We start from the raw sequence: 13,316 nt of genomic DNA on the forward strand, positions 1-13,316 counted from the left end.
TCCATTGTTTTTAATATGTGTACTTTGATTGTGTAACCCGAGACTTTGCTGAATTTATCAATTCTAGGAGTCTTTTGTTGGAATCTTTAGTATTTTCTGGATACACGATCATGTCATCAACAGACGGGGATAGTTTAATCTCTTATTTTCCTATTTGGATGCCCTTTATTTCTTTCTCTTGCTGATTGCTCTGGCTAGGACTTCCAGGACTATGTCGTTCAGAAGTGATGACAGGCACTCTTTCTTGCTCCAGTTCTTAGGGGGAATGCTTTAAACTTCTCCCCATTCAGTATGATGTTGGCTGTGGTTTTGTCATGTATATCTTATGAGCTAGGTTTCCTCTATGCCTAGTTTGTTGAGGGTTTTTATCATGAAAGGGTGCTGGATTTTACTGAATGCTTTTTCTGCATTTGTTGAAATGCTCATATGGTCTTTGTTTTCATTTCTGTTTATGTGGTGAATCATGTTCATTGATTGGTGTATGTTAAGCCATGCTTTCCTCCCTGAGATGAAATCCACTTGATCATGGTGAATTATCTTTCTGATGTGCTGTTGAATTTAGTTTGCTAGTATTTTGTTGAAGATTTTTGCATCTATGTTTAGAGATACATTTTTAAATGGTGTCTTGAATAAAGGAGATACTTTGGATTGAATGTTTTAGGATTATAAACCATAAACAAGACATATTTGTATAATTTGACTATGTAAGTTGATTTTTTTCTTCTTATTTTGAATAAATCCTGGCCTCTCTTCACAGGTCATAGCAGCTGCAAAGGAAGGATTCACGGCTGTTGGTTATGAATTAAACCCATGGCTGGTTTGGTATTCCAGGTACCGTGCTTGGCGAGAAGGTGTGCATGGCTCTGCCAAGTTTTATATTTCGGATTTGTGGAAGGTATGTAAGGCAAAGAATGGTGTCAGAGGAATCCAGTGTTTGTAACGACTGTGACGTAAAACTGAAAAACACTGAAAAATAATTAAAATCCAAGTAGCTATTTTGACATGAAATATGTACACATTTTAAATTGATAGATTTTACAGATAGACGATTTCAGAGTAGAAACTTAAAGTTTTCTACATGGTACATCATGTGAATTCCAAGAATTTATTTGCTAAATTAAAATGTACTCATTTCTCTTTATTAGAAAATAATGAGATTTTCCATCTCATTTGGAAGTCTTATAAATCATTCTTGAAAAATACCAGCCCTTTCCATGATTGTGTGTGTGTGTGACACAGAGATGGGTGATAGAGAAAATAATCCACCAGTCATACTGTCACGGCTATTTCTTGTCCTCATAAAACATGAGATATTACTTCCAAACTTATTTGTACTCTAAAAAGTGCCCTGTTATTTTGTTTTAGGGCCCATGATATGCTTTTTCTTTTTTTTTTTTTTTTGAGACAGAGCCTCAAGCTGTCCCCCTGGGTAGAGTGCCGTGGCATTACAGCTCACAGCAACCTCCAACTCCTGGGCTCAAGCGAGTCTCCTGCCTCCGCCTCCCAAGTAGCTGGGACCACAGGCGCCCGCCACAACACCCGGCTATTTTTTGGTTGCAGCCGTCATTGTTGTTTGGCGGGTCCGGGCTGGGGATTCGAACCCGCCACCTTAGGTGTACGTGGCTGGCGCCTTAGCCGGTTGAGCTATAGGCGCCGAGCCGATATGCTTTTTCTTAAATACGAATTTTCTGTTACTGTTCTCAGCTGCTCGTGGAAGTTCACTTGCGTTTTCCTTACGTTGTTTCTCACCACGTATACGTAAATGCTCTCTCTGCAGAGTAAGAATTTTATTGGCAATAAGAATTTTGACTGGCAGAGTACTTTCACTCCCAGTTTTTCAACTGAAGACTATTTTATTGAATTCTTACACAATATTTTAGAGAAGAGGAGGGGACTAGAATTTTCAGGATGGTTCACCAATAAGAAAACAGCTGGCCCTAAAGTCCCATGTGTTTTTGTGAAGCTGGCTTGGTGTAGAGTGGGAGTGAATGGCCTAGGTGCCACCAGCTTGACCCTCCCCAGCTGGTCACTGGGGCATCACTGGCCTTTCTGACACTCGACTTTACCAAACTCAACATTTGGCAAAATGAAATATTGCTAACATTTTTGTGAAACAAGTTAAGTTTCATGTTTCGCTTTTTACAATTCACCTACCAATTATCTCCTCATCCCATTTAGGTGACTTTTTCGCCGTACTCAAATGTAGTCATTTTTGGTGTGCCGCAGATGGTGAGTACCCACTTTCCTGTTCTGTGTTTGGGTTAGGTGGTGTCAAAGGTCTTTCCAGGCCCCAAGGGATGGCCTCCCAGAGAGTTTAGGGAACGCTGGTTTTCAGTTCACTGGTTTAATAAAATACTTTGGAGTCTTAAGGTTTAATACAAAAAAAATTCAGTCATAGTTTTACATTTTGGCTTTAGATAAAATTTTTGCCGATCTACCTAAGCGTTAACCGTTCCAGTTTGGAAACGGCTTTATGAGATCCCAGTGTCTCATGTAGTTTGCAATTTCAGGGCCGTTCACTCACACCCAACTGGAATCACCCGGGAAAGTTAATGAGATGTTCTCTTGGAATTGATCATCCCTCTGATTTTGCAGGAAGATAATTTTAAGGGTGGATGAGCATTGACTAGTTTCAATTTATCTCAGTTTACTGATTTCTCAAAGAATGGAGTATTGAACTTTGATTATGTACTTTAAACAGTGAAAATACCACAGCTTTGTGCAGAAAATGGCCCTCTTTAGCCTCTGGAAAGATGGTCATGGTGGGATGCTTTTACTGTAATTGCTGGTTTACTGACCATAGAAAGAAATCCCTTTTTACTTTTCAGAGTCTATAATTGTAACCATTATGATCTTGGTGGAATTGGATGTTGGCTGAAATGCCACTGTATAACTGATACGGTTTTTAATTTAACAAAAGGAAATTTACTTTTTTTGTTGTTTTGTTCTTATACCTTAATTTTTATATAAGATGTTTCAGTTTCTTAAGATGCTTGAGAAATTTGTTTCTTTCAGTGTATTGCGATGTTCTTTAACTTCTAAAGACAATTTAGAAACACTTTTCTTAAATATTCTTGAAAGTAATAATATTCTGTACATTTAATTCTCATTAGACCTAAAAATTTAGACCAAACTTGGGTATCTTCACTTTTGTTATAGAAGTGAATTGAGGTGGAAGGGCACAGTTCATGCTTATTTAAAAAAGAGACAACCACCCACCCACTTGGGATCATAGAATTGATGTGGAATTTTGGTGTAATTTACTACTTATGATGATGCTAAGCTTTCCTTCTAAAATGGAAGTTAGCTTTTTGGAGACTACTCACTTTAATTTGAATCCGTGCTTTATAAAAATAGAAAGTATTTCCTGTCTGGAGGGCAGGGTGAGGAACCCAGGGCGGGGATTATGAAGTTGTGGAGTTGCCGGGTCCAGCAGGGGGCAGCAGTGGCCTTTGGAAGTCAGCACTGCCACACAGCATCCTGGTGCTTTTTGTCATGTCTGAGGTAGACTCAGTTTTTGGAGCTGTTTGCTCAGGGGAAGTAAGAGTCTTCTTATTTTGATGAATGCCTTTGCAATTGTTGCCCATTTTTCTGTACACAGAGAAATCTTTAAATAAGGGACGTGCAGCATTTGACTGTTCCCAAGAAAAAAGTGGAGCAGCTGAAGTGCATCCCCATGTTGCCATGCTGGGGTGATCAGGGGTTCAGAGGGCCCGGATGCTTCCACTGGTCTGGAAGGCTGAATTTCGTGTGTGGAGGGCCCCCACTTTCAACCTTCATCAAGTGTCTTAAGTGGAAGGCGGTGAGGGACAGGGACAGCGTGCTGCGTCAGTGAGTATGTCAGTCGCAGCTGGCTGGCTCAATAAAGCTAGCGTACCCTGAAATGTTTCCCGGGGCAGCTGATGCACAGTAGACACTTAGGGAGCCCAGAGGAGCCTTGGAGGGGTCCAGAGCCGGGGTCATCAGTCATCACCCATGCTTCTGGTACTGGGCCAGTCATCCCTAATAGCTCAAAATCATCAGTGTCCTAATAGTTCAGCACAGGGATGTAGTTAATGTGAAAGGCTGAGGAATCCCCTTTGGGTCTGGCCAATCCAATCTGAGGATTGTATACTCCCATGTTTACACAAGCTTATGCACCAGGAACATCTTTCAAAATGCAGAACAAACCAAGATGTCTTTGTTTACAGCGGTTCTGTGATTTGTCACAGCTTTTAAGGATAATGCCTGAGTGTGGCCCAAGGAGTGGACTGGTTTCCATTCACCGTCAGACTCACCTGGGCTGTGCCTCTCTGGCTCTCAGCCCCTGGAATTTTCCGAGCTCATCTTCCCAGAGCCTGGGGCTGTATCTTGCCCCCCCTACTTTAGTGTCCCCCTGGGCCTGGGCCCGTTGAGTGAACACCGCTGACTACTTACTCTCAGCATCTTTTCCTCTGCAGGGCTGCCCTTGATGGCCCAAAGGGGGGCGCGTGCCAGTGCCTGCTCTTTTCTGCTCCTGTGGCATACTCTGCCCTGCCCTTGCATATGTCACTGTATGTTTACTTACCTGGTGGCTGTGGCAGTGTTTGCTGGATGTACTGCAGGGTAAGATCAAGGTTGGGGACCAGGCCTATCGTCTTCACTGCACGGCTGTACCACTCTGTAGATAGGTGCTGAGTAATGCACATGGCCCAAACACACCTGCTACTTGTGCTTTTCCCAGAAGGCAACTTAACTTCTTAAAAAAATTTTAAAGTAGTAAGGGTGTACAAATGTTTTTGTGTTTGGGACACCTTGTGTAATGTGTAAGTCGGGGCTTTTAGCACCTGTTTTCTGAATATTCATTGCACCCCTCCCTTCCTGACTCTCTCTGACCTTTGCTTCTCTTTGTGCCAGTGTGTGAGAGGCTGTTCACTTTCATAACTTCAAAGAAGTTACCATTTTCACTTTAATTCTGTTACGAGTTGATGAATAAAAATATCATCGTGTTCTAATAAAGAAAGCTAATTCACGACTGAATTGTTTAGTCACCTTTCATTCATTCCATAAGTGTGGCCACCATGGCCAGTCCCCGTTCTAGTCACATGGAGTAGTTTTGTGAGTAAAATAGAGAATATCCTTGTACTGAGGTGCTCAGATGCCAATGGGACGAGCAGATGTTACGTGAGACACCAGTGTACCATAGTACACTGCGGAGGGGGTGCTATGGAGCCGTCTGTAGCAAGGGACAGTATCCTGCCAAAGGTGACATTGGGGGTGAGAGAGAGTGTTTCTGTGGGATGAGAGCAGCAGGCAGGGCCATGGCGAGAGTGAGGGCAGGTCAGAGGACACGGGGCTGGAGCGGGGAGGATGCTGGCTGAGCAGTGGGGACCATCCAGGGTTGAGAAGGAGGAACACAGGCTGCCTTGTGGAGATTAGATGGCAAATGTGGGCAGAAGCTGGGAGAGAGGCTGGGGGCTCTTGCAAGGGTCCAGGAGATGCTGTGACTGGAGAGAGGGTCAAATTCTGGGAGTGCTGTGAAGATAAAACAAGCAGGGTTAGCTGGCGGATCCCACATGGGGAAGAGGTAGAGGGCTCACAGGCAACCTCAGTGTTTGGCCAGAGCTCCTAAAGTTTCCCATGTATCATGTTGCAGAAGATGCAGGCAGAGCTGGCTAGTTCAGTGGGGGCACGGGGAGTCTGGGGGTGCATGGGCATGTCAGGATGGTGGTCCCGGGGAAGGAGGAGTCTGGGGACCACGAGCAGGGGCTGGTGATATTTGTTTGTTAGGGTTGGGCATTGAAGCCCAGGAGTGGCTGTGATCCCATGAGGGGAGCACATGAGTGAAGCCATCCAAGGCCTGGGCCCTGGACTCTGACATTAGCAGTCTGGGAAATAAGGGGCAGCCAGCAAGGATCCCGAGAGAGAAGCCTGGGAGGGAGACGTGCTGGAGTGAATTACCCAAATGAAGCAAGTGCTAGGGGCGGGGGGCGGTTCTGGTGAGTCAGGGCTGCTGGGGGCACGGCTGGTCCTTTTATGCCTTTGAGGTGGTTTCTGCTTTTGTTTAAAGTTTTGAAGATATAATTAGAATATGATGAGTTCATGTTACTTCGAAGCCTATAATTGTATGAATAATTCTGAATTCCATTAGCCAGACAGGACACATCACTGCTTCTCTTTGTGTGTGATATCAAGAAACAGATTCGTTGCATATTTATGTGTAATTTAGTCAGTTAATTTCTTATGATTGAAAAGCTCCTTTCATTTTTAGTTTTATCTTGACTTAGCATATGACAATCATTTGGAAATAAAAGAAACTGTAAAAGGGAAAAGAATAATAGTAATATGAATAAGTTTACAATTAGCCTTTTTATGAACAAAATTGCCATAAGAAATCTCTGATATTTTGGAAAAATGCATATTGTTTCATTCTTTGCTTATTTAATTTTTCCCTTAAGTAGCAAAACTTTTTTTTTTTTTAATTTTAATTCTTTACTGGCTGTTAAAGGAGTAGAAATCTTTCCATGCTTAATGAAATTTATCTTTGTTGTCTTGGTATTGATTCTAATGAAGAATTAGAAGTTTGCTTCACTCTAGCCACAGGTTGTGTTGAGGAATTTTTCTAAGCACTTTTATAAAATATAGGTCAGGAAGAAAACCTTCATGGAAAGCACTATTGATTCGTTCATCTTGCTTTGATTAGTTACTTTTAAAGGAAGTAGTTTTTGCTTAGATCTTGGTTTCTAAATATCAGTAAGTGGAACCAAGAATTTTTGAGAAATAATCTGAGGCTGGGAAAGGGAAGATACAAAAGCCTGGATCATGTTGTTGAGCCAGAGTATGAGGAAATGCTCAAAATATTTGATGGCAGCATGACCAAAGGACAGAGAAGCCAGCTGCAAGAGGCTCCCTGTGGCCACATTAAGGAAATTTGAGCATGAGAAAGAACAATGATACAGTGGATCATAAGCCATCGGATGAAATAAGAATCTAGGTGTTCAGACTTAATGGTAGATAGATAGGTAAATGGAGGGAGGGAGAAGGGAAAGCTCGTCCCTATAGTAGAATGCTGACACGCGCCCAGAGGAAATGCATCTGAAAGATTTGATGGAATGGGCAAATTGCTACTTTGCAGCCAGTGTAGTAAAAATTGATTCTGGCTAGATTCATCAGTGATGGCTACTGTCTGATGAGTAATGGGATGTTTACATCATCTGAAAATAACTTTTTACAAACAACTGATTAAGTATATAAAAAGAAAAATATTAGCCACACTGTGTGGACCCCAGATTCTACTTTCACTGAGTGGTTAATGTCACCAGCAAGAGGACCTCCCGGGCCTCGGAGGATCCCTGGTTACTCACAGCCTTGCAGAGGGGGTTGTATCCACATGGAACAAGTCAGAAACACACACCAGAGCGCCCAAAGTGAGGGCCGTGGGGTCTGATCACTAAAGAACGTTATTGTCACGGAAGACAAAGACAGATGGAGGAACTGCTCCTGATCAAAGGAGAGCAAAGGACCCTCCCAGCTACACGTGAAAGTCATCCTGCCCTGGGGAAGTGTCATACGGGACATTACTAGGACAGTGACAAAATTAAGAGTTTTATTGGAATTATTATCATTGGAACACAATGTTAAATTTTCTGAATATAATATATGTGCTAGGATAATGTTAGAAATTTTTTTTCCTCAGAAAATACACACGGAAGTATGAAGGAATGAGGGAGAGCATGCTTTGTACGCAACCTTTCCTCAGACGGGTTAGAGAAATGTCCTTAGGGGAAGGAAGAGAACAAATGTGACAAAATGTTAAAAATTGAACCTGATAGAGGTATACAGGAATTCGTTGTTCTATTCTTGCAACTTTTCTGGAAGTTTGAAATTATCTCAATAAGTTAAAAAGAAAGTCTAAAAAATGTATTTGGGATGTGATAGTTATCAATATATTTTTAAGCAGGTGTTAATTTATTGATGTAATTAAAATGTCAATACTTTTAGTAAATAATAAAAACTCTTTATCAGTAGACTGGCAATAAAATGATACAAAAGTGTTGGCGCCTGTGGCTTAGTGGGTAGGGCGCCAGCCCCATATACTGAGGGTGGTGGGTTCAAACCCGGCCCCGGCCAAACTGCAACAACAACAACAAAATAGCCGGGCGTTGTGGCGGGCGCCTGTAGTCCCAGCTACCTGGGAGGCTGAGGCAGGAGAATTGCCTAAGCCCAGGTGTTGGAGGTTGCTGTGAGTTGTGTGATGCCATGGCACTCTACCAAGGGCAAAAGTGAGACTCTATCTCTACAAAAAAAAAAAAAAAAAAATACAAAAGTGATATAAGTTAGGTTGACTATCAAGAAATTCAGTATCAGGGCTGGGTGCAGTGGCCCACACCTATAACCCAGCAGTTTGGGAGGCCAAGGCAGGAGGATTGCTTGAAGCCCATGGTTCAAGACCAGCCCAGGCACAGTATAGTGAGGACTCCCCCACATAAAAATTAAAGAAAAATCATTATCAGTATATATGGATACATTTAAAACAATTTTGAAATATTTTGAAATATTTCATAGTATTTCAAGTTGACAGAATGTATATGTGTTTTTCCTGGCCTAATTATACCACATTTCATTGACTTTAGATGATGTGGATTTTAAGATGCAACATTGCCGTTAAGAAAGAAATACTGCCAATTATAATTCTAAGAGAACGTCAATTGTATCATGTATCCTGATTTCAGGGATGTTAAAAGTATGGAAAAATATGTCTTAGATATATGAGACTGAGTATATTGAAATGTTTCAGTAGGTAAATAATTTAAAGCAATTTCTTATTTTAATGACTGCCACATCATGATTTTAGTCAGAAAACTGGAAATGTTGCAAATATGCCTAAAGTGGTGCATTTTATAATTCATACTCAAAGATACCCTTATGACTATGGTTAATGTGTCTTCTGCATTTGAATGGATTTTTTTATAATGTGTTATATTTGTGCCCTGAAGTGATCATTTTATTTATTATTTTCCCCTTCTTTTGATCTTTTTAACTAGTAATTTTTGTTCTAGTATTTTCAGGGACTCCTAAAACACAGAAGGACTTTTTAGAATAATTTCCTTTGATTCACCACTCGCTGAAATTAATGGCTGTTATTCCCCACAGATGCAGCTGTTGGAGAAGAAACTCGAACTTGAACTTGAGGATGATGCGAGAGTCATTGCTTGCCGCTTCCCTTTCCCACACTGGACCCCAGACCACATCACTGGGGAGGGGATAGACACTGTGTGGGCATATGATGCGAGGACTTTTAGAGGAGGTGAAAAGAGGTCCTGAAGGTCAGCATACTTGAGTTGGTCGTTCAGATGTACGCTTTGCTGAGAGTGCCTTTCTCAGAGGGTGGTGGTCAGCTCTGAGTCTGTGGAGACTTACAGCAGCTGTGTCTTTAGCAACAAAGCATTTTTTTTTTTTTGGTATAGAATGAGAAATTATTTCTTTCCTTAACTTTTGGAGAAAACAAACAGAAGTTAGAAGATAGGGAGGAAGGATGCACCATCCTTCTTGGGTAGGCGAGGTGCCTGCCGCTCTTCACAGTAGAGAGCACGCTTCATGCCACCAAGGAGGAGGAGTGATTTTTAGAGAGTAATGTCTTAGCAAATGCTTGTCGTTTCCTAGAGCTTTAATCCTATGTAAGTTTTCTTTCTTTTTTGTACTTCATGGCAAAATTCATTTTTTAAAAGATTGAGAGAGGCATTTTGTTTTTATTTTCTTTTTCAGAGAGGCATTTATATTTGATAACATTCCCTAGGAATAATTTTTCCAAGGCCAGATTACTGTATTACTGTATTTTATTGAATCTAAGATGTGTATAAAGTGAAACTTTTGTAAGTTGACTACCCCAGGGACTCTAACAAAGTGGTCAACTCCTAGATGTTCTGTACTGATGTGTACATATGGTGCATGTCCAGTCTAGGAAAATTGGGTCAACTTAAGGAGGTGGTTGGTCAGCTGTGAACACATGCATGTAGATGTGTGTGTATACACGTGTTTGCGTTTTAACATTTTCTGAAATTGTGACACATCTCCCAGTTGAAGGTGTTTTTATTTATAGCTTTCATTGGCAGCGTGTACAGCATGTAGGTGTTTGTCATCTGTTATACAATTGACAGCATCTTAGATTTAAAGAAATGTGGTATTCAGAGAAGGCACATGATACAGTAAGGCCATTAGTAATGATTAGTAGCGAACTAAACGATTGTGAGCTTGGTTAGCCAGACCAGGGTTCTGATCCGTGTTTTGCCATCAATAGGAAGCCATGGACTTGTGACTTACTGTCTGTGAGCCTTAGCTTCCTGAGTGTCCTTGCACTGGGATAGTGATAAGTGAACAGGGGACTGGAGCCCCCTTTGTAAAAATTACAGATATAACGATTTTTTTTTTTTTTTTTTGAGACAGAGTCTCAAGCTGTCGCCCTGGGTAGAGTGCCATGGTGACATCATAGCTCACAGCAACCTTCAACTCTTGGGCTTAAGCAATCCTCTTGCTTCAGTTTTTGGTATTTTTAGTAGAGACAAGTCTCACTCTGGCTTTGGCTGGTCTTAGCCTCCCAGAGTGTTAGGATTACAGGCAGGAGCCACTGTGCCCTGTCAGAGACATAGTGTTTGGTCTGTATTAATTGGGTATTAATTGTTTTAGTTACTAAGGAAAAGATTATTCTTGGGAGTTGCAGATTATTTCTGTGAGTCACTTCTTTATTTTATGAGAGCAGCCATTTATTTAATATTTCTCATTTATGAGAAGAGACTTGACTGATTTAAATAAAAGATAAATGAAGGAAAACCTTTGATGTGAGTAGATGTGTCCATGTATCTGAAGTAAGAATATTGAATGGTGACTTGAGTAATCCCTGCTTATCACAAAGAGGAGTGGGACAGCCAGTCACACTGGTAATTCAACACCCAACTGTCTCAGTGGGGATTTAATAAAATAAGGTCTTTTAATAAAGTCATGTCTTTAATTAAACTTAACAAAAATATGGTCAATTTGATAATTTGGATTTAAATGAGAACCATCTGGGGACATGTTCATTCATTTAGCAAATAAGTGTTGAGTATCTACTGTGTGATAAGCGCTGTGATTCCACAGTGAACAGATGTGCAAGGCTCCTAGCCTTTTGGAGTTCATATTCTAGAAGGAGGAGACAAAAAACTAAGCAAGCTGGTCTTGGTGTGTGCAAAGTTCTCTAAGAGAATCACAGTGCGATGGGATGGGGGCAGCTGTGTATGTTTGGGACATGGTGTGGAGTGTTGCAGGTATCTCCAAGCTTTTGGTGGCTACTGTCTGCCCCTGTCCCACTGGCCCCTGATCTCCTCACGAAGGATGAGTTCTCTCCTGTGGTGTATAGCTTTGGTGGGAGGGCAGTTCTTGGTGTGTGTCTCTCATGTCACCTTCCACTGTAGCCAGTTCTGCCTGTAATCTGGGTACATTTGGAGAGGGGCCCATGGTAGCTCCTTGACATGAAGATGTGATAGATAGAGGAAGGTTTTATGGAACTTGAGAGGGATTCAGCAACTTTCCAGGTGTCCTGGCAGATTTAAAGAGGTATCAAGCTGTGTGCAGAGTTACTATAACTTGTTGGAGTGCCTTTAGTTTCTTAAGAATTTGATGGTGCTGAGTCTTGCAACCTCATAGTAAATGGGACCATTTCATAGAAGTGTTGTGATTCATTGAGTCTGCAGGATCTTTAATTGCTGTTTTTAAAATTGTGGCTTGATAATCAAACTATACAGTAAGGATTTTCCTGTAGAGGTTATTGTGGCTTCTCTGACTGGCTGATTAGAATTTCTAGTGGTTATTAGGTTAAGGACATTGATCAGATTTGCATATGACACCAATCATAGAATGAAATCCGGCTGTCAAACATCAGATTTTATATGTCTTTATAGATTGAAATCAGAGGACAGTGCCAATTTGATGAAATTTACAATTAAATAGAACTATAGTAATATGGTTTAGGGTGATAATAGCCTAAGAGGACCTGTGATGAATAGCAATGGAGGTTGCCATCAACATTCAGGCCCAGGACTTGAGGGAATTGCCATTTGAATTCATCATCTTCTGATAGCAAGGCTCCAGGATGCAGGTGTCCCAGGTATTCCCATCAGACTCTTGCTCAGTTCTGGTGTTCAAATACTTAGCTCCATTAAATGTACGTGAAACTTAGTTTACAAGATTTCAGAAGAGGGGTGGTGTCTGTGGCTGAAAAGAGTAAGGCACTGGCCCCATATGCCAGAGGTAGTGGGTTCAAACCCAGCCCTGGCTGAAAACTGCAAAAAAAAAAATTTTTTTTCAGAAGAGAGACTTCTAGAGGCTATGGCTGAGAGACGCGGTACACTATGACAAGCCATAGTTCTTGACATCTGAGCCATGTATCTGGAAACCATTCCTCTGGCCAGTGAAGAAATAAATACTCTGAGGTCCAGGAACTTCTAAGCTCATCCTAGTTATTCTATGTCCTTAGCTTATCCCTGGCTGAGCATATTACAAGGAAGTCCTCTTTGTCATTGCAGAGCATACTGCAGGAGTCTATTTAAGTCTCCACAGACAGACACACAGAAGTATTCCCTTTGGTCGTGTGGTGTGTCTTGTTGCCCTTCATTAAGATACCTGAAGTCATCTGGGCCACCGTGGAGCATTCCTCACCCAGCTGGGAGCAAAGTCTGCAGGCCTCTAACCCAGGCTTCTTGTCTTGGAAGAGGAGAGATAGGAGGCCTGGAGGGAGGTGTGTCAGGGCCTGTCCTGGAGCAGGGACATTAGCTGGCTGGGAAGGAGGTATGCAGACACTGCTTGCCTCCCTCCCCAGAGCCATTCTCCCCTTTCTATTGCTAAGAGATCCCCTAGTTTTTCAGGTGTCAAGATCAATATGTTCATTACAGGGGCCTGCCAACTGTCTGTTTCCATTCCCCTCTGCTGTGAGTGTCAGGGGGGACAGTGTGCATGTGACCCTGTTGCCAGGGAGATTTGAGGACAAGTCTGCTGGGAACTTTGGGAAAGGTTTTGTTGCTAATAGGAGATACATGAGGAGTGAGCATCCCTCCTGCCTTTGGACATGCAATATAAGGTCACCATACCCAGAGCTTTAGCCGCCATTCTGTGACCATGAGGGAGAAAAGTGAAGATGGAAGCTAAGATGCTGTGCTGGTGGGGCAGACAGATGGACCGTCCCCGTCCTGGGGATGCTGCTGAACTGCTGAGCCAAACCTGAGCTGCCTCCTTCATGAAGTCCTTCAGTCCCGAGCCTCCTCCTTCATGAAATTCTTCAATCCTGAGCCTCCTCCTTCGTGAGGTCCTTCAATCCCGAGCCTCCTCCT

At 42.1% G+C, this 13,316-nt stretch overlaps 1 protein-coding gene across 2 annotated transcripts in view; it reads left to right on the forward strand.

Annotated features, from left to right (window-relative positions):
* The window catches only part of FAM173B (family with sequence similarity 173 member B), an 18,271-nt gene extending 8,610 nt beyond the window's left edge, over window positions 1-9,661 (forward strand). For both annotated transcript variants that reach the window (XM_023513085.1, XM_023513084.1), the window contains 3 exons: window positions 758-895; window positions 2,179-2,229; window positions 9,112-9,661. In XM_023513085.1, the coding sequence (XP_023368853.1) occupies window positions 758-895; window positions 2,179-2,229; window positions 9,112-9,282 (360 nt within the window). In that variant the 3' untranslated portion in view covers window positions 9,283-9,661. The remainder of the gene's footprint in view (window positions 1-757; window positions 896-2,178; window positions 2,230-9,111) is intronic.
* Window positions 9,662-13,316: the final 3,655 nt, after the last annotated feature.

This window comes from Otolemur garnettii, unplaced genomic scaffold (assembly GCF_000181295.1).
Source record: "Otolemur garnettii isolate 467f Iridium unplaced genomic scaffold, OtoGar3 scaffold00033, whole genome shotgun sequence".
NCBI classification, from domain to species: Eukaryota; Metazoa; Chordata; class Mammalia; order Primates; family Galagidae; genus Otolemur; species Otolemur garnettii.